This window comes from Gekko japonicus, unplaced genomic scaffold, assembly GCF_001447785.1.
Source record: "Gekko japonicus isolate JY-2015 unplaced genomic scaffold, Gekko_japonicus_V1.1 scaffold1011, whole genome shotgun sequence".
NCBI classification, from domain to species: domain Eukaryota; kingdom Metazoa; phylum Chordata; class Lepidosauria; order Squamata; family Gekkonidae; genus Gekko; species Gekko japonicus.
This window is the reverse complement of record NW_015176478.1, coordinates 29471-55294: the sequence shown is the minus strand read 5'-3', so window position 1 is coordinate 55294 and position 25824 is coordinate 29471. Positions and strand designations below refer to the sequence as shown.

The following is a 25824-nucleotide window of genomic DNA, read 5'->3' as shown; positions in this document are numbered from 1 at the left end:
CTGAACTGTTCCCCCACCGCTTCACGTCCCGCATTCCTTCACACGCCAGCTGGCCCTTCCTTTCTGGGGCTGGCAATACTGGCTTGGAATTGAATTCTCTCATTTGACCATCATGCGTGGTGGTGCCCTCCAGAGCACAAAGGAAGGACTGTGATTGTACACTGTACACTGTTGTTCGGGCACCAGAGTGAAGATGAAGAGCAAAGAGATGGGATGACAGGGCCAATTCTCTGTGCCTGTTCGGCAGGTTGAATGGACACGTGGAGTGCCTACAACAAGACGATGGACTGGGAGGAAAGATTAGAAACCCAGTGTGTTTGAGACATCCCAGCAGGCAACTGATGGGATGGAGAGGGGCGGTGGGTAAAGAACTGAGAAGCGCCATGTTTGACTACAGTAAGAAGGGATGGGGAGGAGGGATAGGGTGGGGGTGTGGTAGAGAGGAGAGTTATGGGCAGGGGAGAGGTCAACCAGAAGCTGGAAGGGGACAGGAGTGTCAGCAAGCTGCCATGGTGTTCTGTGTAACTTCTGATTACACAGAACACCATGTGGAAGGCTGGAAGAGGAAGCCCTGCTTCGGTTGCCCACACCCTCTGAAGCTGGATGGGTGGACACTTGAGAAAGGACATGTGTCGGGATCACCGACCAGACAAGGATGTCTAGAATCACAGAAACACAAAGGTGGAAGGGGTCATAGAGGCCATCTAGTCCAACTCCCTGCCCAATACAGGATCGGCCCCTAGAGCCTCCCTGACAAGGGTCTGTCCAGCCGCTGCTTGAAGACTGCCAGGGAGGGGGAGCTCACCACCTCCCCAGGCAACTGATTCCACTGTGGCACAGGCTCTGACTGTCAAAAGGTTTTTCCTAATATCTAGGTGGTACCTTCCCGCTTTTAATTTAAACCCATTCTTGCGAGTCCTCTCCTCTGCTGCCAACAGCAACAGCTCCCTGCCCCCCTCTAAGTGACAGCCCTTCAAATATTTAAAGAGAGCAGCCATGTCCCCCCTCAACCTCCTCTTCTCTGTGACAGTAATGTTCTCAGGTCCCTCGGCCTTTCCTCGCAGGGCTTCTTGGTCTCCAGGCCCCCCCATCATCCTCGTCGCTCTCCTCTGCGCCCGCTCCATTCTGTCCACATCCTTTTTGAAGGGAGGCCTCCGGAACCGCTCACGATACTCCAGGCACAGCCTGTAGAGCTGCATGCCAACATGCTTTGATGTCCCCCTTGCTGTGGTCACATGTGTCCAAAAGAGCCTTCTTACTGGCCACAGCTGCACCTTTACCCACATATCAGGGGAACCTTAGTTCAGCTGCCAGGACTCTTCCCCCAAATCTCCAGGAATCTCCCAAGCCAGAGTCGGCAGCCCGCACAGGATCAGAGCAAGGGCCAGTCTAGCCAGGTGTCTCATCCCACACCGTGGCTAACCAGGTGTGCCAGAAGGCTTCCCACAGAGCCAGAGAGACTCCGGCCTCTCCCTCCTGGCATGCAGCACAAGACAGTGAAGATGGAGGAAAGGCGCGGGGGGACACCTCCACCAGGTGTGGCATCTTACCGAGGAATTGTTTCCCATCCTTCCTATTCAGGTACCTTTAAAGCTTGGGCAGAGCCACAGGTGTGAGTCTCTGAGCACAAAATGAAGGGCAAGAAGCATCCAAGGCCTCATGTACCTTTGGCTGTTCGCCTGCCGTTTGTAGCCCAGGCCGCCAGGAGAGCCAGCACCTGAGTCCAGCCCCAGCCCAGGACGGGGCACCACTGTGCTGCTGTCTCACTGTTTATTGGACTGTGCACAGTATCCTTTTCCGGCTGTAAAGCTGCCCTGGGTCCCTTCACGGAGAAAAGAGGGGCACTGACCATTTAAACCTCGACTGGGAGGGCGGGGTAGAAATGTAATAAATAAATAAATAAAAACAAACAAACTACTGCCTTGGAATATGGTGTCAGTTCAGGAATTTCTGGTGGTGGGAAATGCCCTCAAGTTGTAGCTGACTTATGGCGACCCCTCGTGGGGGGTTTCAAGGCCAGAGACCACAGAGGTGGTTTGCCATGGCCTGCCTCTGCACAGCAGCAACCCTGGGCTTCCTGGGTGTTCATTTATTTACTTTTATTGATATTGTCAGACTCACAGCAAACAATGAAATACACTCTTGCAGGAAGGTTTTATTTTATTGAAGCCATGAAGTACTTAGAACGGATGTTCTGTTCAGAATAGCACAAAGGGCATGAGACAGGTATAATAAAGCAAGTTCAAAATAACATGGGCCAATAGATATGGTTCCCGCACCCGCCTTGAGGGCTCATCTCGCGCTCAAACCTTGAGAAAGCAACGGTTGTAGCTAATTAAACAATTCTTCTATTCTCACACTACTGTTCGTTATAGACTAAGCAAAAAGCCTCCAAACGCTAGCCACCTGTAAAGGTTCCTTCAAAGCAACGCTAGCGTACATGGAAAGGAATGCAGTTGACGATGAGCGCTTGAAGGTGAGGGGGGATGTGCGCACCAGAGTCCAAGCCAGTTAAGGAAAGGCAAGATGGGGGGGGGGGTTAGACACATCTCATATGCACGGAAAAGACATATTGGCAGCTTGCTGACAGATATCCCCCTCTTCTCCCTGATCAGGGACTCAATCCGAGGATGAACCCGGGCCAGCCCTGCTGAGCTTCCAACCTCTGGTGAGACTGGGCTGGCCTGGGCCACCCCACCCCCCGGTCAGACCAGGGGGGTCTCTGCTCCCCGCCTGTCACGACTGCCAGAAGAGCCACAGCTCCAAATCCCGTTCCCTGGGGAGACAAAGGCTGCTTTTCGGAGCAGGTTTATCCAAGGTGACCGGCAGTTGCTTGTCTCTGCCTAATCCTGTTTTTGACACACTCTCAACAAGCTAGATGGGCCTGCGAGCCTATTAACAGTTAATTGATGGTTTTACACAAGGAGAAAAAACTTCACTGGATGTGTAATTAGGAAATCCAAGTCACTAACAATTTAACAAGTGCTTGAGGGAAATTATTCACAGCACAACTACATTACCTAACATAATGCCCTCTCTACAGGTTATTTTTAAAATCCTAATTTCATCTCCACTCCTTGCCTTCGGAATTGATGAGCTGACTGCCCAGTGACTCACACGCTGAAATTCATTTTCTTCACCAAGAATAGCACATTGACCCCCTTCCAAGTGGCAGCACATTCACCTGGGTCCCAGGCAGGAAATTTAATTTTTGTCTGGTGAAGTTATCTCTGGGAAAAGCAAGTAATACAATTTTAAGAAGAAGAAGAAGAAGAAGAACTGGGTTTGGATGGCAGCCTTTTGAAGCTATTCCTTTGGAGACAAAACTGACACTGTTCACAAATATTACCTCAGAGGAAGGGCAATAAAAGGATAAGGCTTTTGTTGCCTAGATAATTGCACTTAGCTATATTTTCTGGCATAATGGCTCTTTAAAAATCCACCACACACTGGAACACTTTCTTCCACTAGAACTCTTTCTTCCCTGACTTGAAGGCATGTTTCTGAGAAATTACTCCTAGGATGACAGCTCTCCAGCTACTTGTACACACACCCCTCCCTATGCGGAGGTGCGCCCAGACCTTATAAAGCAGGACAGCTGTGATGTGTATCTTTGAACACCACCACTTTATCAGTTGCCAGCTGGCTGAAAGTCCTCTGTAAATTATCGTGACAAGTTTTGGAATAGGAAGGCTACACGGAGAGGAGCTCCAAGTCCACAGGCAAAGACCTCCTGGAAATCCTGGAGATGGTGTCTTGGTACTGGCAATGTCTCAGTGCCCCAGGAGTGACCGGGGGTGAGGGCTATCATCAAGTCATCCGCAGACACTGAATGTGAGAGAACCAATCGCTCCATCATTTATGCAATCATAGCTGCTCCTTTTCATCCCTTTCCACGGTCATCGTTTATTCATTTTGTTCATTTATCATGACAAGATGGAGGCAATGCTGGTTGGGAGGATCAAAGTGTTGGAGGGCACTGAGCTTCCCACATTTGATGGGGTTCAGCTGACCCTCGTTGACTCAGCTAAGAGTCTGGGGGGGGTTATACTTAACTCAGCCATCCTATCTCCATTGCTGGAGATGCAAGGTAATACAGGTACGAAAAATGCTTTCTTCTGATGGCTCCCTACCTTTTCTCAACTGATCTGGCCATGTGGATCCATGTCCTAGTAACCTTGAGACTGGACTTCTGTAATGCACCCCCTTGAAAACTGTACTTTTGGGAGCTAGGTGGAGTATGCACAACACCTATTCTGCAGTCTCTCCATTGGTTACCACTTAGATTCTTAGTTCAATTGAAGATGCTTCATGGTGTAGAGACCAGCATCTCTGCAGGACTGCTTCTTCTGATAGGACAACGTGACCCGAGATAATTGAGTGATTGAGTGGGAATTCACATGGAATGATCCAGTATTCAAATGGGAAGATACTTGTCAGGGATGCTCTAGGATGATCCTGCATTGAGCAGGGGGTTGGACTAGATAGCCTGTATGGCCCCTTCCAACTCTGTTATTCTATGAACTGTGGCCAAATCATAGGTTCAAATACTGAACACCCCATAGTTCCCCAAGTCGAATGACCTTAGTAGTTTGGAAGATCTTGAAAATGACTTGGCAGATGTCCAGAATAACTTGTGTCAGATTTGGCCAGGATGATTGTTTTGGACTGTTCTGACATTTCTTTGTCAGTGAGCCTATGGTATGAGAAACGTCTTTTGCTCTCTCTGCTCTTTTTCAGGTCCAAATTTTTGTGAGAAGCCTTTTGCGACTAGGCGTGCCTTGTACTTGTCCACCTTGCCGTCAGGGTCATACTTCACTTTGTACACCCACTTACAGTTGATGGCTTTTCTTTCAGAAGGCAACTCAGTAAGAGTCCAAACTTGTTTGTCTTGTAAAGTTCCAAATTCTTCTTCCATTGCTTCTATCCACTTGCTCCTTTCAGATGCAGGTAGTTGATTGACTTCCAGTTACAAGGTTCCTTCACTGGTTGTACACTTGCACAAATTCCATACCTTGGTGGTGGTACTCCTTTGTTACTTCTTGCTGGTTGTCTCACAGTGGTTGGTTTCCCTTCTCTTGGCGTAGCCTCTCCTGGTTCCCCTTCTGAGCTGGAACTCTCTTGTGGAGATGGACCTGCCTGTTCACAGGTGGTCTCTGCAGATTGGCAAGCGAACAAGTCGTTGAAGGAGACTTCTGCAGGTTCCGGAGTAGTAGGTCGCACTGTGGACTCAGCTGGCTTAGAAGTAGGTTGCACTGTCGACTCAGCTGGCTTAGAAGTTCGTAGGATGTTGCTTTCATCAACATGTACCACATTGCATTCCTTAACTGTGCAAGTTTTAGGGTCTAGGATTCTGTTTCCTCTTCCTCCAAGAGCGTATCCCACTAGGATACCAGGCTCTGCTCTTGTGTCAAGTTTGCCCCTTCTCTCCTGTGGTACATGGGCATAGACTTTAGATCCAAAGGCTTTTATGTATTTAAGTCCAGGCACCCTGTTATGCCATAATTCAAAAGGACTTTTATTTGTAGTTTTTAATGGAACTCTATTATGAAGGTAAACGGGGACTGCTTCAGCTCAAATATTTTCTGAAAGTCCAGATTGCGTTAACATAGAACACACCATTTCTTGAATGGTTCTGTTCAAGCGTTCTGCATTTCCATTTTGTTGTGGAGAATAAGGAATTGTTGTCTTATGCTCAATTCCTTCTTGTTGCATGAATCTTTGGAACTCCCCACTGCAGTACTCTGTGCCATTATCTGTAAACAGTACCTCTGGCGCTTTTCCAAACTTGTTTTTAACATCTGCAACATAGCATTTACACTTTTCAAGCACTTGATCTTTGCTTTTAAGTAGGTATGTATAGACATATCTGGATTTTGCTTCCATAAAACTGACAAAATACTTGCTGCCTCCAGCAGACTCCTTTATTGGACCAACAAGATCTGAGTACACAATCTCTAGAAACTTTGTATTTTGTTCAGGAGATTTGTCCTTGTAGCTAGGAGCTGTGCCTTTTGCTTTAAAGCAGGTTTCACAACCATTTTTCATAGCATCACAATCAACAGCATTGATATTACAGTCCTTCAACAGGTTTTGTACACTTTGCATATTCTTATGAGCAAACTTTACATGCCATGCATAGAAACAGTCCTTGTGATCACATGCAGATGATCTTGTATGGTACACTGGCCCATTAGTGTCCATTTCATCATCACAGCTGGCTCCACTGCCAGCCCCAGCACATGCCAAGGGCCTGGCCCTCATGGCTGGCTGCCCAGCGAAGCGAGTGGCAAGCTGACTGGCTGGCTGGCGGGGAAGGAGTGTACACCTGGGTGCCGGCACTCTTCCTTCTTCCCCACGCTTCCCCCCCTTGTTCCCCTCCCCAAGCAGCTGCACCTTGGGGAAAGGGCACAGTTCAAGAAAGAGCTGCAAGATCAAGGTAAGCTGACTAGCTGGGGGGGGGGGGCTAGGAGAATGTTCTCCTATTTTTATTATTTTTGTGACATCAGGCCCCCCAGTGCCCCTCCACCAAAAATCATCTAGCTATGGTGCTGCCCCCCCCAAAAAAAACATAACCCTCTTTAACTGTCATGTTATAATTTTTGCTTCTAGACCAAGAAGCCGCTTCCTATGTTTGTTCATTTTTTACATATTGAACATGCTTAACTGTTTGGTTTTTCATTTCCTTTCCTGTATCCCTGGACCAAGGCCGCCACTGTTATGCCAATAAAGGTTTGTTGTGTGTTGTGTGTTGATATTGAACATGCATGCATGTCTCTATATGCCTAAATATAATACAGGGAAGCTGCTTCACCACCGTGAAATATGTAAAGCCTAAAATGGCAGAAGGATCTTCAACGGGTGGGTGGGTGGGTGCATGCTAAGAGAGGGATGGACTGTGTCCCCTCCCCCCCCCTTTCCTGATTCCCTTTCTTTTTAAAAATTGCGTGCCCAGCCACAACAAGGCCTCCTGGCTTTCTCAACCTGTAATTTATCTCCCTGCCAGCCTGCTGCGCCCCAGCCACAATCTCTTGCCATGACAGGTGGGTATTTATTTGTGTCGGATGGCAGCTGTGATAGTTGGTCTTAAAGGTGCCACTGGATCCAAACTTTGTTCTCTAGCACCTCGTTTCCTTCCTCTGGACCACAGCTCAAATTGGCCCAGCATCTGAAGACAAGCTGCTCCCTCCTCTCCGTAATTCATGTTCCAGTAGTGCGAGGCATGCCTAAACTAACTGTATTATCAATGACTTTTTTGGTCCAGTTTTTTAACATTATTATGCACAGACCAAACACAGGGGGCAAGGGGGATATAGACTCAAGAGAAAACGAAGCCCCAGAGACTGGCTAAGCGATACTTGGCAAGCATTCCAATCGATGCTCAGAACGTCTGCCCAATACGATGAGCTGGAGGACAGCTGGCTGGTACTCAGCAGCTAACAAGCTACTATCACTTTCCTGACATATCTGAGGTGTTCTGAGAGGGAAACAGAAGGGTCTCTCCTGAGCCAGTTTGGTGTCGTGGTTCAGTGCGCGGACTCTAATCTGGGAGAACCGGGTTTGATTCCCCACTCCTCCACTTGCACCTGCTGGATGACCTTCAACAAGCCGTAGTTCTGACAAGAGCTGTCCTTGAAAAAGAGCAGTTTCTGTAAGAGCTCTCTCGGCCCCACCGACCTCACAGGGTGTCTGTTGTGGGGAGGGGAAGGAAAAGGAGTTTGTAAGCTGCTCTGAGACTCCCTTGGGTCATGAAGGGCGGGGTCTAAATCCAATCTCTTCTTCTTCTCCTCTCTTGACCAGTCTGAATCCCGGAGCCAGGATTTTCTCACCACAGATGGTGACAGCCAATACAACACATTCCCAGGATCAGGTAGTGTTTCCACCTGGCACTTTGGGACAGATGTGCAGAGACCAAGACCACATCTGGGCAACCAATTTTTGGTGGGCTCTTACTAGGAGATATCCCATTAAGAGTGTCTGTCTTCAGGGAAAACTTGGGAAAACTTCCTGGGCTCGACTTGACAGAGAACACACTTGTGATGGAAGGTTAGACCTCTTAGTCACAAACCAAAATGACAAGCACGAAAAAGGGAAGCGAATGTTACTGTTGTGGTGGTGGATTTATTCCCTCTGAACTAATTTCCTCCTCACTGCCACAGGGTTTAATACATTGTTGTTTGAAATCTTTTACTATGGCAGAAGGGACAATACTGGTTGCCCTGGACATGGGAAGCCATGACCTGGATGCGGGATAACATTTTGGGGCACCATTTCCAGCCTCATGGGAGTCTCAGTCCCTTTTTAAAAAACACTGCTGCCCCCACGTCTTGTGCCTGCTGCTTGCCTTTCTCACTGTTTCAGACTCTCTCCCCCCACCCACACACAGCCAGATTAAAATTAAGCTTGGGTTGGGGTCAATCTTTTTTTTTTTGGGGGGGGAGGCTGATTTTATTTACAGTGAACATTTTTATGCCACTTTCCCACCCAATTGGGGTCCCCAAGGTGGAAAACATCAAAATTAAAACTCTTGAACCATTAAAAAGGACATTTAAAATAATAAAATAATTCAGTAAAACACATTAAGAACAATGTTATAGTGTATGTTTATAGCGTTCACAGTGTTTCATAAATCATAGATCCTCAGCTCTCCTAGCTACGTCAAGAGCTTTCGAGCAGTGAACGCAGGGGCAGCAGATGGCCTCATCCAGCGTGTCCCCAGCCTTTCTGAGCCTGCAGGGTGTCAGCTAGCTGCCATTACTCTGGGACACGTCCCGTCCTTATTCCTGCCCGTCCTCCCTTCCCCCCTCTTGTTATTCTCTTCTGGTATGCTTCTGTAACTGCCAAGTTTCTCCTGCAGGTGGATGGTGGAGTGTTATGTCTTGTTGCCTGGGCTTAATTAGATTTCCCGTGTGAACTCAACTTGTGTTTATGAAATTGGCTGTTGTGATTCTCAGGCTACTTCGCGCCTTTTCTAATCAGCTCCCTTACGAGGGAAATGTACCCATTGGGTTAACCAAGTTTGAAGTTCCTATATTACTTTGCCCCTGTGTATTGTCGTCATTCTGAACAATCTCTGTATGTTCATGATCAACCATGCTTTGGAAATAAATCTTACTTCTTTGGAACGTGGGTTTGTTATCCTGACTTGGGATCTGACAAGCAGACAAATGACATGTAATGTCAATAGGTCCAATAACACTATTCAGAGTAGTATTAAATCATCAGTTGGCTTAATGCTGGGTAAATCTGTGACCATTGTCAGGTGGACAAAAACAAACAAACATTAACTCAATGAATGACTTTTTTCAAATCTTAAACATAATGATGAGATATACTGGATACCAGCTGAGTATCTGGTTCCAAATCCTGATAATAATCAGTTAAACTATTATTATTTTTTTTGTTAAGACTGATAAATACATGGTGTAAGAGCTTAGTGGCCTGGAGGAGCTGCAGGAAGTCACTACAGCATCCAGCTACAAAGGTCATTACAAGCCATGTGGCTCTTGTTTTATTTACTGTCTCCAGTGCTCCCTCACCTGACCCCTTTATAGTGCCCAGTCTTCTCTCTGTCTCCCCAGAGTGAATCCTACAGCCTTGGGTGAGCCTTCCCCCTGCCCCCAAATCTGACTTGATGCCTGGGAAGCCTGCAGGCTCCTCTGGAGTTCTTACATTCTTGTTGACTCTGCATCCCTGTTGGCTTTTCTGGGTGGGCCACACACCTCCTGGCAGTTTAGTAGTCTGACATTGGACATCTCCATTGTTAGCTGTTTGCAGTCTCCGTTCCTCTCGTTCCTCTCTGAACTCTGCCGGCGTCTCTCCTTCCAAGGCTGGTTCTCTCCTCCCTCCTCTTGGCCTTCGATTTCCCTCTTTTTTTCTTTCAAAGTTCACCTCTTGCTCCCATCAGCCTGGCCCCTAGCTGTTCTCTTGCCTCTGTTAAATGCATCTCCTGATCTTGTGGGCCCTCCCCCTTGTTAGCAGGGCCTGCCTGGTGTGCTGCTTACACACTGCAAATATGTGTAAGAAGGATGCTGGCATACTAAAGAGATGTCTTGATTGCTCACTTGAACTGCATTCTAACTAAGCAAAAAAATATGATTGAACTATTACCAATCATTTATATATCTATATAAGACATTTATTATTTATTATTCATATTTATACCCCGCCCTCCCAGCGAACTGGTCAATATGCTTGGATGTGGGCCTTGTCTCCCATCTGCCCCTATCCACCAGCCATCCTTCTGCTATATTCAGTCTATGCTAGAAGGAAGGGTCAGGAAGGTCTACCTTACAATTACCAGGTTACTGCTTTTCATGTTTGGAACCATCCATGATCCAACATGAAGTGGAAATCTTCAAAGCCTTCAGCAACTCTCAGTATAATAGTTAAATTTAATCATTTTACATTAGATGCAGTTGCCAAGTTCACTCTTAAGAGTTAATGCATCTCCAAAATAAAAGCTGCTGAAAGGAGGTTTTACTGTCTGCCTCTGCACTCTACTGAGAATCTTAAATGAAGCAACAGAAATCAGAGGAGATTACCTCAGTCAGACTTCACACACTGGGCCTGGTGCCCTTGAAAGGCAGTAGATTAATTCCTACTATTATCAGCACAGTCAAGAGTCATAACCAGTTTTAGTGATCTTTTGAGTCTGAATGTGTGAGGCAAGAAGGTGCTCTCCCCAGCAATTGCCTGGAGTATGAAGGAGTTTTGAGCCTCCTCAGACGTGACTGAGTTGATGAGAGCACCAGGAATAACAGTTGACAAGAGCAGAGCTCTGTTACAGGAAACCTGGAAGGGGGCTGTGGTGCTGCCAGTATGGTTAAATGTTACTCTGGGTACCAGGCAAAGCTGTGAATGATATAAGTAGAACGGAAGGAGAGATTTAAAGGTGGGGGAGCTGTGGTTCAAAAAATGGAATTGTGTAAGCCTGACTGAAATCTCCTGTTTGTTTCAAAAGAACACTTTTTTGTTACTCAAATAGGCCTGCATGTCAGGCTCACAATGTGCATAATGCCCTTCACTAGTGTATGGTCAGATCTAGGTATGATGAAATTTGGCTGGTCCCTGAAGCAATGTTTGTGGAGGCTCTACCATTACAAATTTTCACAAGATTTTAGCGCTATTCATGGCGGTTCGTGAGCAGAGACAGACTGGTGCCGAGCAATTAAACTGTTTACAAAACTCCAAGAGAACAGTGGGAATGGAATTCTCCAGCCTTCGAAGCACCAATAGAAGCCTTCTAAAGCTTAACAGGCTTAACAGGCACTGCTGCCTGCCAATAACAGAGTTCCCATTGTGTTCTATGCGCTCAGAAGGCTATATATTGAGTGAGATCTACTCCGCCCCCCTCCTTTTTTGGCTGGTGAAGCGAAAGAGAGGCACAGGGCTAGCAGAGCTGATTCATTGCTTTGCTTTCTGTTTGCTTGATATGCTGTCTGCTGATGGGGTTTGGGATTAGGGTGCAGTGGACTCTGGGATCTGATTTTCTTTCCCAGGGACAGCGGCCAATGCATCTACTTATGTCTCATGGCTTTGATCCACCATGCCTACTTCTGTCTCAGGCCTTTGACCCACCGTGTCTACTTCTGTCTCAGGTCTTTGACCCACTACATCTACTTCTGTCTCAGGGCTTTGACCCACCGCATCTACATATGTCATTACAAAGTTTGGGGTTTGGGTGTCAGAGATGGCTTTCAGTCCACCATGTCTACTTTCCATCTCAGGGCTTTGAGCCACCACGTCTACTCTCTTCTCAGGGCTTCATAGAAGAGAGTCAGCCAGAAATGCACAGTGAGTTTGGTGTCTCTAGCACATCAGGGGGCTGTTCAATACACTCCTGAACTTCCTGAACCTACACCTCATTTCCCCAGAAAGTACTTTCCTGGGGACACCTTATTTGGGGGTGCATAACTTGGACGTCATACACCCAATCCTCACCAACCATGGAGGGCAGGTAGAGAAGAGTCAGCTGGAGATCCTCAGCAAGTTTGGTGTCTCTAGCATGCAGGGGGTCCATTGTACCACATCACTTACTTCCTGAACTGTTTGTATGAGTGGGTTTTTGTCCTTGACAGTTTGTGGTTTGGTTTGGGGGTCTGCCACGAATCACAAACCAAACTGCATTTTTCTGGTTCATGCCTATCCCTAGTCAGACCACATTTCCCAGGATAATTAACTAGGACTGGCTAGTCTATTGTGTACCTGAGTCCTGCTCTGGCACAGCATTCCAGTTAAGAATGAAATCGACACGGAAAGGCCCTTCTTATAGTATTTGAAGTAGTTAGACTTCAGTGGGAAATTCCATTATTGGCCCAATTCCATGCAGAATTGAGGATCTGCAGCAGGATTGCATCAAAGGTGAGGGGTCTGGTTTCCCATTGGTGAATTTGATTTTTGGGTGAGTGCAGATGCATGAAATGGCTGAAATGGAAGTCTAAGTATGGACATGTAAAATGATGTGCTGGATACATATAGATAGCATAAATAGGGAGATTAAGTTACCTGACAGCTGGTCATCTCAGGTCTCTTGAACAAAGACAGAGCAGTGGCTTGATGACCTTCCCTGTACACGTCATCAAATTATTAGAGGAGGTTGTGTTGTGAAGGAGGGACCTGGGAGGGTGACATGGAATTATGGAGGAATAGAATGTGCAGGAAATGAGTGGGAAAGCAAAAAACAGTGGTACATACACATGTACAGCAGACATTTCAAACAAAACTCTGCAGTGAATCAGAAATGCGTGGAGAAAAGTTTTTTAGGTTTTTTTGCAAAAAGGACCCTGATTTTTTTTCTGAAATGGTTTAAAAAAAGTTAGCAATCAGCAGCCAAATCAACTGAGTGTGAAATGGTTAAAAATCCATTTGCTATTGGCAGCCAAAATAGTGTCCATAGGCAGTATGACAGTTCCATAGATCTCAGCTAATGTCTTAAGTCTCTCTATTCTAATTATGAAACTTTGTAATACTCAGGAGCCATCTCTGAGCAATTGCTCTGTGCTTTCCAACCTGTGGAATGCAAAGCCTTTGAAAGTGGGTTGCAGGCCAACCCTTCGTAATGGCTGCTCCTGCCCTTTGCATCACTCACTTTCTCCCCTCTTCATCCTTGCAAACTTCTAACATTCTTGCCTCCCCCCTTCTTTTGCAACAATAATGGGAAGGAAGCCCTCTGAAAACTAGTAACTTTGTGGTAGTAGCTAGAAGAAGGGGGAGCTGGATAGTTGTCAGGAGCTATTCAGCAGATGGAAAAGCAAGAGGAAGGCAGAGGTCGAATCTGCATTTGCATTTATTTATTTATTTATTTATTTTTGAGATTTTAATCTCGCCCTACCCGGTGGCTCAGGGCGGCTAACAACAAGTTTAAAAATTGGGTACAATAAAACCATATTTCATATATAATAAAATCTGGTGCTACAAACATCTACATAGAATTTTCAAAAAAACCCCACAGCAACCCACATTTGCAGCCAGTGTTCTTGATAGCGAGAGCGCCAGGAGCAATATTTCCACAGCACAGTCGGACGACATCTACTCCCCAAAGTACGGTAGATGGATGGTATCACCGCGTGGTGGTATAGCGGCGGCTCCTACCCAAAGGCCTGGTGGAAGAGCTCCGTCTTACAGACCCTGCGGAACTGTATAAGGTCCCGCAGGGCCTGGATCTCCTCCGGAAGCTCGTTCCACCAGGCAGGAGCCGCCACCGAGAACGTCCTAGATTTGGTATGGGCCAACCTCGCAGCTCGGGGGCCTGGAACTTCAAGGCAACTTAAATCATTTTCGTGCTGCTGTGACACCGGCTTTCTCTATGCTTGTTTGAATGTTGTTTGGAGAAGATTCTTTTAAAGCAGTGTGGAGGTGCAATGACAGTGGAGCTACTCCGAAAGGACGATACACATATGTGGACGTGCAAAAGTATGCTAGCACTCTTCAGGTGTGAAAATGACACCAAATGTAGACAGCTTTTTTGACGACCGAGTCAAAAGGCTTGGACACTGGTGGGAAAGACAAATGCAGATTCTGCCAGAAAGAGGGCTCTCTCTTGGTGCTGCTCCTTCAGTGGATTGCTCTCTTGCTCACACCCCTGCAATGCCTCACTGCCCCCTGCCTGCTGTGGGAGATGTACTGCACCAAGTCCTTCACCACCAACCCCTGTGCCACCATCTGCCGTCTTCATTTCCTCAACCTGCACTCCCCTCCCCCAGCATGGCTACTCAAACTCTGCTGCTGGCAGAGAAGGAGTAGCCAAAAGAGAAAGGCCTCCACTCCCAGATAATTGACCTCAGGGGGAGCCTTGTGAATTCTTCAGTCAGAAGAAGAGAAGACTCTTTGCTGTAATTTCTTGTCTCCACGAGAACACATGACATGGATGAACTTGGTTGGTCACTGTAATGGAGACCTCTTAATTTCAATATTCAGACAATCAGTAATGTGTGGGATAAGACTTTCTACTTATCACAGTACAGGAACTGCTGAACGTGGTTAAAGGTGGTGTAATGTTCAGTGTTAAGTAGTTATGAGCAAAGAGCTGTTGAGTAGCATCTACCCTCCCATGCATGGTGGTTTTTACCCAATGGTTATAGAGCTATGTCTGCCTTCTAAGTTTAGATGGAAACTAGGAGTGCTGGTTGATTAATAACGAATTAAGTAAAATGTGTCTTAATGGTTAATAGAGCAAGTTTCTTAGAATCTTAGGGAGATTTTGCGGGAATAATAGAGAAGAGAAGAGCTGGAATGTAACCTCCATATGAAAAGGCTGTGTACTTTGGAAAGCCAGTTGCTTGGGAGTAGTTCTCTTTGTGCAATGCTTGTTGGTTTCTCAAGAGCATCCATTTGGCTACTGTAGAAAATGGAATGCTGGACTAGATGGGCACTATGGTCATAGTTTGGCTAAGGGTGCCAAAAAGCCTTGGATGGGTCACCATACCAGGTAAATTTGGACTTGTGGGTAACCATACCAAAAAAAATTACGAGGGAAATGTACCCATTGGGTTAACCAAGTTTGAAGTTCCTATATTACTTTGCCCCTGTGTATTGTCGTCATTCTGAACAATCTCTGTATGTTCATGATCAACCATGCTTTGGAAATAAATCTTACTTCTTTGGAACGTGGGTTTGTTATCCTGACGGGATCTGACATTGGGACTCTTGGAATCCTGACACAGGCTGGTGGGCGGAGCCACAAAATGGCTGCCACAAAATGGCTGCCACAGGAGGCGGAGCCAGCCAGCTGCCGCAGCTTCCCTTCAGTCGCACAGTGAAGATCCTTCCGATGTGGCAGCAGCAGCTGCCAAAGCAACATTTTTAAAAATCCGAACCTTACCGCTAATGGGATTTCTAGTGGCCCCTCAGAAGCCCTGCGGGGCAAAAGCTCCACCCAGCCCCACCCACCTTCTAAAAACACTTGGCGCAGGCACTGGCGGGCGCCACGGCACCTACGGGCACTTTGCTGGAGATCCCTGGTGGTTTCCACACAGCCTCTGCCCCTTTCGTCGTCAAGGAACGTGCTGCCTTTTATCTAGCCTGGGATACCAACAGCCACTGAAAGAAGGACCATGGCTGTTCTGAGGGTCTGCCCCAGAGTGCCTGCTGAGGAATCAAAAACTGGGGGGGGGGCATGGGTTGGTCCCCTCCGGGGGGGGGGACAGGGTTGCTGTTTGAAATCTTCCCCTCTGAAGCAGTCAAATGCATGAATTTCAAATTGTCTCCTTCATCAAGCTTAGAGCTACCTGAATCTTGCATAAGCAGCAACCATACTTAATTCACCCTGTGATTGTTCCCATCTATTTGTTTAAATTTTCAATCTGTTCTCTCTTCAGGGAATAATACTATATCTGTCAGAGGCAGGCTTTGAGTTTTAATAATTTATTACATTATCTCCCCCAAAAAACCCTTGAATGTATAAGGATCATTTTATGGGGTTATAAAAAAGCAAAGACATGAAGGGCTCTGCAGTTGTAGATCTTTATATGCTTATATCAAAAAGACTTTAAGTAGGGCTGCCAAGTGGGGGCAGGTAAGCCCCCGCTTTGGAGGCCCTATTTCCGCTGCCGTAGAATCGGGCCCCGGGGGGAACCCCACCCCCGCGTGCATGTCACCAGGAAGTGACGTGGGCATGCCGGGCACGCTGGGGGCGGGGCCACGGCCATACAAGGGAAAACTCTATGGTTTCCCCTTGTATGGCCGTGGCCCCGCCCCCAGCGTGCCTGGCGTCCTCCCGTCACTTCCGGGTGACGCGCGTGCGCACAAGACGAAGATACACTTGGCAATCCTAACTTTAAGCCTGAAATCTCACAGGTGGCTCTTGGCAAACCACAAGGCCAATCAGTGGCTGCAGGAATGAACAGGCCAAGGGCAGCCGTTGAAGAAAATCACTTCTTGCCCAAATGGCTTCTTCAGCAGTTTCAGGCAGGGAACACATCAACGTTCGTGATAAGCTCCTCCTTCCCTCCTTCCCATGCACTGCATATTTTGCATGCATGTTCAGCACCATTATTTCCCCCAGTCTCCTGCTGCTTGGGAGAAATCCCAGATGCATCCTTCTCAACTATGAGTCAAAAACTAGATGTGTTAGGAAGGGGATCTAAGGGCCATTATCTGCACAGTCACGCAGAAAGCCTCTCCTCATTACACGAAATAAGAGTGCGCAGTGGAGGGGAGCTCAAGCGCTCTGCCTGGCTGGGCTCCAGGGCTCACAGCATTTGTTCACCCAGCCTGCTGGAAGAAAATATCTAAAGCTACGGCCTGCAGTAAGAGGATCATTTATTTATTTATCGTATGGCAGAGCTACACCCAGGAAGCATATAATAATACAAAATACGTAACCAGGTTGTCAGAGATGCTTCTATTGCTTAGGGAGGTGGTGAGCTCCCCCCTCACCGGCAGTCTTCAAGGAGTGGCTCTGGACGAACACTCGTCAGGGATTCTTCTATGGGACACATCAGCCTCAAGGTCACCCCCCCCCCCCAATTATGGGTCTATCAATGTTCTGCCATCGTCAGCATAGGGAAAGGTTCGATTACCTTTCAGTTTTTCAGCTAGCAATGTTGCTTCGTGTTCAGAATAATGCATGATGGCTGGAGGCGAGGGAGGCCTCATTCGATCTTCTTCCATTTTGCGCCTGTGACGTTCCTCCCGGGCCAGCATCCTTTGCTTGCATTCCCATTCATAAAAGTCATCTCTTGCCTGTGCAAAATCAACATGAAGGCGACCTGAATCCTTTTTGTCTGTGCTGGATCCTAACCTCATGCGATAACCTGAAAACAACAAGGAAAAACATCGCAACATTTCCTTCCCTCATATTCGTTTTTTAGAGATTAACTTTAATCAGTTTTCCCTATTGATTAAATTGTCATGCCCGTGTATTGGTACCCTGGCACTTGAGGCATGCCTATAAAGACTCTTTTTCTTTGGGAAATGTGAAGGCACTCAAGGATTTGCCTATGTTTTAAAACCACATCCCTTTGGCTGATGGACTAAAGGAGCAGACAACATCACATATTTTGGATCCAGATTTTGAACATTACAAAGCTTTGGTCATTCTAATGCACTTCTTAAATGCTTTCTTTTAGGCGGCAGGCGAAAATGTTTCCTTTCACCCACACTTTTAGTTAAAGGGTTGACCTTTTATCACTATTTTAGTCTGGAAACTGTTATTTAAGTCATCAGTGGCCTGTTTTAGGGGGGGGGGGTTGTCAGCTGCCTCAGGCAAGTTCCTGGCAGTGGGGCATAAACTTTTTCTTAATAAAATAAACCACAGGTCCCCCAACTGGTGCGCGTGGGCATCATGGCAGCTGCCAACGCCTTTCCGGGAGCCTGCCGGTTGGGGTTGGGTCAGGTGGGGCTTCTGCCCAGCAAGGCTTCTGATCGGCCACTGGAGATCTGACTGGCTGTGGAGATTTTTAAAAACACAAATTTGGCAGCTGCCGCCACCACAGCACAAGATCTTTACTGTGTGACTGAAGGTGAGCTGTGGCAGCCAATTTTGTGGCTGGCTCCGCCTTCTGTGGTGGCTACTGTGTGGCAGCCATTTTGTGCCACTGCCCACCATATTGTACCATAATTCCAGTGGTGCCCCTGAAATAAGCAAACAGATAAATGTAACCTGAGGGTCAACCCCTGCACAAAACGGAGAAGCCTAGATGTTCAGCTGACTCACAGAGGTCTGGGAAGGTGCACTTCTCTGCATGCCTTTCCATGACCTACAACCAGCATGCCTGAGTCACATCTCCTATGACTAGGGCATCGGGGGGACGGGACACAAACAAACTAATCTCCTCAGAGTGTCAAATCTTCTATTGAAAAACTCCAAAAATAATTAATGATACAAATATAGCCTGCCACATCTCAGGGCCTCAGGACAGGTGATAGAAATGAATAAAGGCATGAGAACTGCCTGAGCCTGCTTTGCGGGGAGGGCGAGGAGTGAATCCAATGAATGAATCGAATGAATGAAGGAAAGAATGCATGAAATATGTTGAAGCACAGCCCAATCTCTTCACATCTGTTAAAGCCAAACAGTTGTCAGCTATGCTGTCATAAGGGTTGGGGGTGTCTCAAGTATCGCTGCATTCTTTCTTTGCTTCTGTAATGCTTGCTTATCTATGGCCTTGCAGGTGGTGTGAGTTGTTTGGACTTCAGGGAACCGTGGGAGCGCTTTCGGTTCTCAGCTTCGGCTCTAACGGCCTGGGGCTCCTTCTCCCACGCATGTGAATGTGGCTAATTGGCCTAAGGATGAATATGCTAAAGCCTTTGACTGTGTGGATCACAACAAACTATGGCAGGTCCTTAAAGAGATGGGAGTACCAGACCACCTCACATGTCTCTTGAGAAACCTGTCTAAGGGTCAAGAAGCAACAGTTAGAACCAGATATGGAACAACTGATTGGTTTAGCATAGGAAAAGGAGTACGACAAGGATGTATATTGCCACCTTGCTTATTTAATATATATGCAGAGTACATCATGCGAAATACTGGCCTGGATGAATCACAAGCGGGAATTAAGATTGCTGGGGAAAAGATCAACAACCTCAGATATGCAGACGATACCACTCTAATGGCAGAAAGTGAAGAGGACCTTAAGAGCCTCTTACTCAGGGTAAAAGAGGAGAGCGCAAAAGTGGGCTTGAAGCTCAACATAAAAAAAAACTAAGATCATTGCATCCGGCCCCATCACTCCTTGGCAAATAGAAGGGGAAGTCGTCGAAGTAGTGACAGACTTCACATTCCTGGGATCCCAGATAACCGCAGATGGTGACAGCAGCCATGAAATTAAAAGACGCCTGCTCCTTGGGAGGAAAGCGATGGCGAACCTATACACCATGATGAAAAGCAGAGACATCACCCTGCCAACAAAAGTCCGCATGGTCAAAGCAATGGTATTCCCAGTAGTCATGTATGGCTGCGAGAGTTGGACTATAAGGAAGGCCGAGCGCCGAAGAATAGATTCTTTTGAACTATGGTGCTGGAGAAGACTCTTGAGAGTCCCTTGGACTGCAAGAAGATCAAATCAGTCGATCCTAAAAGTAATCAGCCCTGACTGTTCCCTGGAAGGCCAGATAATGAAACTGAAGCTCAAATACTTTGGCCACCAAATGAGAAAGGAGCACTCACTGGAGAAGTCCCTGATCCTGGAAAAGATTGAAGGTCAAAGAAGACGGGGATGGCAAAGGATGAGATGGTTAGACAGTGGCACAGATGCAACGAACATGAAATTGAGCAAACTTCAGAGGACGGAGGAAGACAGGAAGGCCTGGCGTGATCTGGTCCATGGGGTCGCGAAGAGTCGGACTCGACTGTGCGACTGAACAACAACAACAACATATTTTCTTTATGTAATTGTGAGGTACTGTTTTCATTTCGTTATTATTTGTGTAATCTGGATTTATTGCATTGTTTTCTGTATGCCTCACACTGATCTTTGTTGCCTGGTTTTCAGACGTCTGCCATCCCCCTTCATTCCTCCTGCCTTTTGGCCCCTGGGCTGCCAGACCATCCTCAGAGCAGCGGCACTGGACTGCCCCTCGGCTCTTGGCAGGGCTTGCAGAGTACAGACTGGAGAGCCAGTGTGGTGTAGTGGTGAGCGTGTCTGACTAGTACCTCGGAGAGCCAGGTCCAAATCCCACTCGTGCCGTGGGAGCTCACTGGGTGACCTTGGGCCAGTCACTGTCTCACAGCCTAATCTACCTCATAGGGTTGTGGTGAGGATAACATGGAAGAGAGGAGAATGATGTGAGCCGCTTTGGGTCCCCTTTGGGGAGAAAGGTGGGGTATGACATCAATAAAATCAGAGTATGTTCTCAGCTGGTTTTTGGTATTGTGCCTCCTCTTACCCTTCCATCTCATCTGCACCCACTGACTGTCCCCAAGTATCAGAGAGCTTTTCTTTTGGCCAACCTAAATACTTCCCCAACTGCTGTTCGGGTGGCTAGATTCCAAGGAACACCTTACTTGGATAGACTACATGCATCTGGTGCTATCGCAACTTTATTCCATATTTTCTGTAATTCTGTGTCGATTGCCCCTCTGAGAGATCTGTGGATACAGATGGGGATAGTTTCCAAGTGTTTCCTTGTCTCTATGCCTGACAAATAAATAACCTGCCTCCAATATCTGTGAAAAGGCTGGATCATAAAGGAAGTGAGTAAATGAAAAAGAAATAAATAAGACTGTGGGGGTTCTGGCTGCATGGACGAGCCCCTGCTTGGCCTGCAGTTGGTGCCTGGTTCAAACCTCAGCATCTCCAGCTCAAAGGACCAGGCAGTAGGCAGAGAGCGTCTCCCAGTCTGAGTGGACGATGCTGACCTTGGTGGGCTGATGGCCCGATTCCGAGGGCTTCACGTGTATGTCCACCTGTGAGACTCAGTCACTAAAACACGTTACCTTCCACCACATAGCTGCTACCTCATCCCTGGTCGCAAAAAGCAGGCCCAGTTTGCTCAGCCTTGGGCCAGGACAGCGAACTGGCCATAGGTGCTGGCCTTGGAACAAGACCGCAAACATTGTCATATACATTAAAATGGTGGTCACCATCCTACAGTAAACATTTTTTAGCAGTTGTAAGAGATCCTGGCTCATAATCGCATGTAAATAATGTCCGAAGTTGTCAGAATGGGTAGCAGAACCTCAGGGAGGCCATATATGGGCGTCCGCTGCCTCAGCCAAAGGCCTGGCGGAAGAGCTCCGTCTTGCAGGCCCTGCGGAATGGAAGGAGATCCCTATGCAGGGCCCTGATCTCAGTGGGGAGCATGTTCCACCAGGCGGGGGCCAGGACAGAAAAGGCCCTGGCCCTGGTCGAGGCAAGAAGGACGTCGTTCGGGCCAGGGACTACCAGGAGGTGTTGATCCATAGAGCGTAGTGCTCGTCGGGGTGTGTATGGGAACGGGTGGTTCCTCAGATACGTTGGTCCCAGGCCGTGTAAGGCTTTAAGGGTTATTACCAACAGTCACCTTGAAGCGGATCTGGAGCTCAACTGGCAACCAATGCAGTTGGCGGAGCACCTGCCAAACATGAGCCTGCACAGGCGTTGCCCTTAGTAGGCACGCCACCACATAATGTACCAGCTGTATTTCCGGGTCAGCCTCAAGGGTAAGTCTCCATAGAGCAAATTGCAGTAGTCAAGCCTGGAAATGACCATTGCATGGGTCACTGTAGGCAAGTCTTGGGGGGGGGGGAGAGCTAGGGTCTCAGTAACCTTATTTGCCAAAGATGGAAGAAGACAGATCGGGTAACCATAGCAACCTGGGCCTCCCTAGAAAGAGAGGCATCCAGTGTTACTCCCAGGATCCTCACTTTTTATTTATTTATTTATTTTTCAAATTTATACCCCCCCCCTCCCCACCAAGGCAGGCTCAGGGGGGCTTATACGAGGTAAATACATAAATAACAATCAAATTACCATAAAACATCTAAAAACAGTTCATTAAGAGAATACAATACTAAAGCGCTTCCAACGTGGGGAGCCTAATTACCCAGATCTCCTCCCTTCTGACTCAGGTACAGGACCTCCACTTTCAATGAATTAAGCTTCAGCCGACTCTGCCACAACCATCTAGCCACAGTCTCTCCAGTGCCTCGACCAGATGATCAGGGGTGGAAGGCAGCTGGTCATCCAGTCACAGATAGAGCTGGGTGACATTTGCATATTGATGGCATGCCAGCCCATACCTTCGGACTAACTGGGTAAGGGGGCACATATAGGAGGAGGAGGAGGAGATTGGATTTATACCCCACGGCCCTTCACTACCCAAGGGAGTCTCAGGGCGGCTGACAATCTCCTTTCCCTTCCCCTCCCCACAACAGACACCCTGTGAGGTAGGTGGGGCTGAGAGAGCTCTGACAGAAACTGCTCTTTTTCGAGAACAGCTCTGACAGAACTACAGCTTGCCCAAGGTCATCCAGCAGGTGCAAGTGGAGGAGTGGGGAATCAAACCCGGTTCTCCCAGATTAGAGTCTGCGCACTTAACCACTGGCGAGAGGATCGCCCCCTGTGGCACCCCACATTCCAGTGGGTATCATGGGGAGATTCTCTTGCCTAGTGCCACCCTCTGTCCCCGACCATGGAGAAATGAAGAAAACCATTGCAAGGCTGTCCCCTGAACTCCAACGTTGGTGAGGTGGTGGGTCAATAAATCATGATCGACCGTGTTGAACACTGCTGTCAGGTCTAGTAATAAAAGCAGCACCGATCTGCCCCGATCCAGATGTCTATGGACGTCATCTGTAAGGGCGACCACAGCCGTCTCCATCCCATGGCCAGGGCGGAAACCAGAGTGGAAAGGATCAAGGATGGTAGCATCGTCCAGGAAGGCCTGAAGTTGTTCAGCCACTGCTCTCTCAACCACCTTGCCCTGGAACAGTAAATTCAACACTGGGCAGCAGTTGGCCGGGATCGTAGGGTCCAGTGTTGTTTTTTTCAGGAGCAGATGGACTACTGCCTCCTTCAGAGTCCCTGGGAGAGGAGAAGGGAGGCACTGCCTGTGTGCTTCTCTGCCATTTCCTTTGTTCCATTAAAGGAGTCATTCATAAATACACAGATGGAAACTGACCAACTAGATAAAACAGATGGTGTGATAACAAGACCCTTGGTGAAGCAAGTGGGACTTCTGCTAGCACAGCACTTTTAGGGCGGGGGGGGGGGCGGAGGTATATGATTTACTACTCTACACATACAGTATGTAAATGGCAACAATAGGGCTGTGTCATGAATATTGTAGTTTGCCATGAATTATGTATTCTGCTTTTATGTCTCCCCTCTATTATAGCCTTGGAAAATTATGCTTTTCCATTGCTACTTCAGAGGGTTTTATGTTTGAAAACATAATAAAGATCATCTAGGAAAAACAGTAATTCAATGCAATTAAAGCCAAGCCTCTTCCTTGCACACGGCAGTGCTGGAAGGCCACCAGGAGTCAGGGGTGGGAGGTTCTCACGGAGGGCTCCTGACGGCGTTCTGGCCCTGAATGGGAGCTGACTGGTGCAAGGAAAGATAAGTGGTTTTAACTGCACTGAACTACTGGCTTCCCGAGAAGATCTTCACTGAAGAGATTATGACATGCCGGGATAAACTACCTGAAGCATGCATGTTTCCTCCTGAGGACAGGCATGCCATAGAAGGAGACAGGAATGAGGTGGATGAGTCCGGGAGGCATGGCCGGTGCCACTTCAGACTACTGGGGTGGGTGGGTTACATTTTTGAATCTCCGTGTAATAAAACCGCTTCCAATTTAAAAAAGCACATCCAGAAAATATGTTGTAGCTCCACCCTTTCACCTGCTTTGCTGTTCTTTCTACTTAGAGTGATCTTTTAGCATTTGAAACCTGCAGCCAGAAGTGGTGCAGTTTGTCCCACCACAGCTTTCTGGTGTGCTTGTGGGACTGTGCCTGACTCCCCCAGCCTTGCAGCCCCCCCCCCCCGCTTTTCTGATACAGGGGACTTTGCGGAAGCCCAGCTCAGCAGATGCTAAATGGTTCCTTTGTCTGCTATTCTGCATTGGTTCTCTTTCGCTCTCAAGAGTTTTAGACGCCTGTCCTTGTGGGCTGATATGGACAGTGCCTCCATCTTCAGCAGCGATGTGCATTTAATGTTCACTGAAGGGAGGGGAAGACTCACGCCTCCTCACGTGGCCTCCCACTGGGATAATAATTCTGGAGAGACTGCTGCACCACTCCCACTGCAGCACAAATAAACAGGACCTTTGTGGCTAACACAGATTCATTCCAGTTGAAGCTTTCACGGAGTAGAACCCACTCCTTTGTCTGTCACAGAAGACAAACAAAAAGGCCGTAAGAACGCAGTACGTACCAGAAAGGTAAATGGCTTTATCAACCATGAACTCTTCTGCAAAACGGATGTGACAAAAATTCTTCTTGCTTTTCCGAATTGCTGTGATGTCCCCACAGTGCTCAAAGACTTCCTGAATGATTTCTTCAGTAGCGTTTTCTGGTAACCCTCCGACAAATACAGTTTTACACCCAGGAGGCCTTTCTCTTGTTGAAGGTGGTGGAAGATCTAAGAAAAAACATAAGTCCACGCCAGGGTTGGCTCTTCTTCCTTTTTATTCATTCATAACCCCATAATGAATCTTAGACAGACAATAAAGTATTCCAGTTAACAACAACCGGTGAATCATCCAAGATTCAGCTAATCAAACCAAGCCCTCCCCCCCCCCCCCCCTTTGGGGGGGTGCTCCCAATGCTTCCAAAGAACTGTGGATGAAAGACTGAAAATACTGTGAAACGAAGGGGCATTTTGGTATTAAAATACTACTCAGATGACACCTTAATTTTTGACGTCAGATATTAAAATAGTACTAGCAGTGGTGTTCACTTCATGAATCCAAATCACTTGTAGTATTTATCGCCCAAGCAAAATTCAACGCAATGAAAGGGAAAAATTCTTTAAAGCAGGGCCCAAAAAATTAGCATCCACAGTGCTACAGTGGGTGGGTCACTCAGGGAATCTGCTTGGCTGCAGAGGGGCAGGGCAGGTCTCACATTCAGCATCTACGACGGCCCAAAGCAACAGGGTTGCCAGACCCTCCAATGGAGGCAGGGCTCCCTGCCGCCAGGCCCCGCCCCCCAGCCACCAATCAGCGGGCTGGGATGGGGACTTCCCAGCAGAAAGAAGAAGCCCTGAGCCATGTTGCTGACATCCCGCAGGAAGTGACGTCATTATGCCAGCGACTTCCAGGCGACACTCTGGTATCTGGGCAAAAAACCTCTAGGGTAGAAGCCAGTTTTACCATAGTTTTTGCCCAAATACCAGAGCACCACCTGGAATTTGCTGGCATGATGACGTCACTTCCTGTGTGATGCCAGTGACGTGGCTCAGGCCTTCTTCTTTCTACTGGGACCCGGCAATCCCACAAACGAAAGAGCCCAAGGGGACTTCTGCGCTCATGTTCCTCCCATAGCAAGCTGCTTTGGAAATGGAGGGACTTTCAGAAGCCGCTTATGACCGGACTTGTGGTGTCTGGGGGGGAAAGTAAAAGATCTCATTGGGCACGCCCAAGCCAAAGGACTTCTCCAGAGTGGTTCTTTGGAACCAGGCTGTTGTTCATAGGGTTGCTGGGTCCCCTCCTCGCGCCGGTGGGGGGATCTGGTGGGCAGGGAAGCCTCAAGCCCCGCCCCAAGCCCCACCCCCTGAGAGTAACCACCCACCCGGCCACCCCTCCCCTCCTGCCCGAGTTAATGGCAGCCTCAGAGGCAGAGCGACGACGCTTCCTATTAGACATAAGGCCCGATTACTCCTGCCCCTTATCCTTGAAACAGTAAAGATTGCAACCATCCTGGGAGGTTGGGCAGAAATGCTCCGAAAAATTGCC

At 47.8% G+C, this 25824-nt stretch overlaps 1 protein-coding gene across 1 annotated transcript in view; it reads right to left on the bottom strand.

Annotated features, from left to right (window-relative positions):
- ENOX1 (ecto-NOX disulfide-thiol exchanger 1) overlaps positions 1–25824 on the bottom strand; it is a 239110-nt gene that overhangs the window by 210366 nt on the left and 2920 nt on the right. The window contains 2 exon segments of the mRNA XM_015427201.1: positions 17022–17255; positions 24303–24509. Coding sequence (XP_015282687.1) covers positions 17022–17255; positions 24303–24509 — 441 coding nt within the window.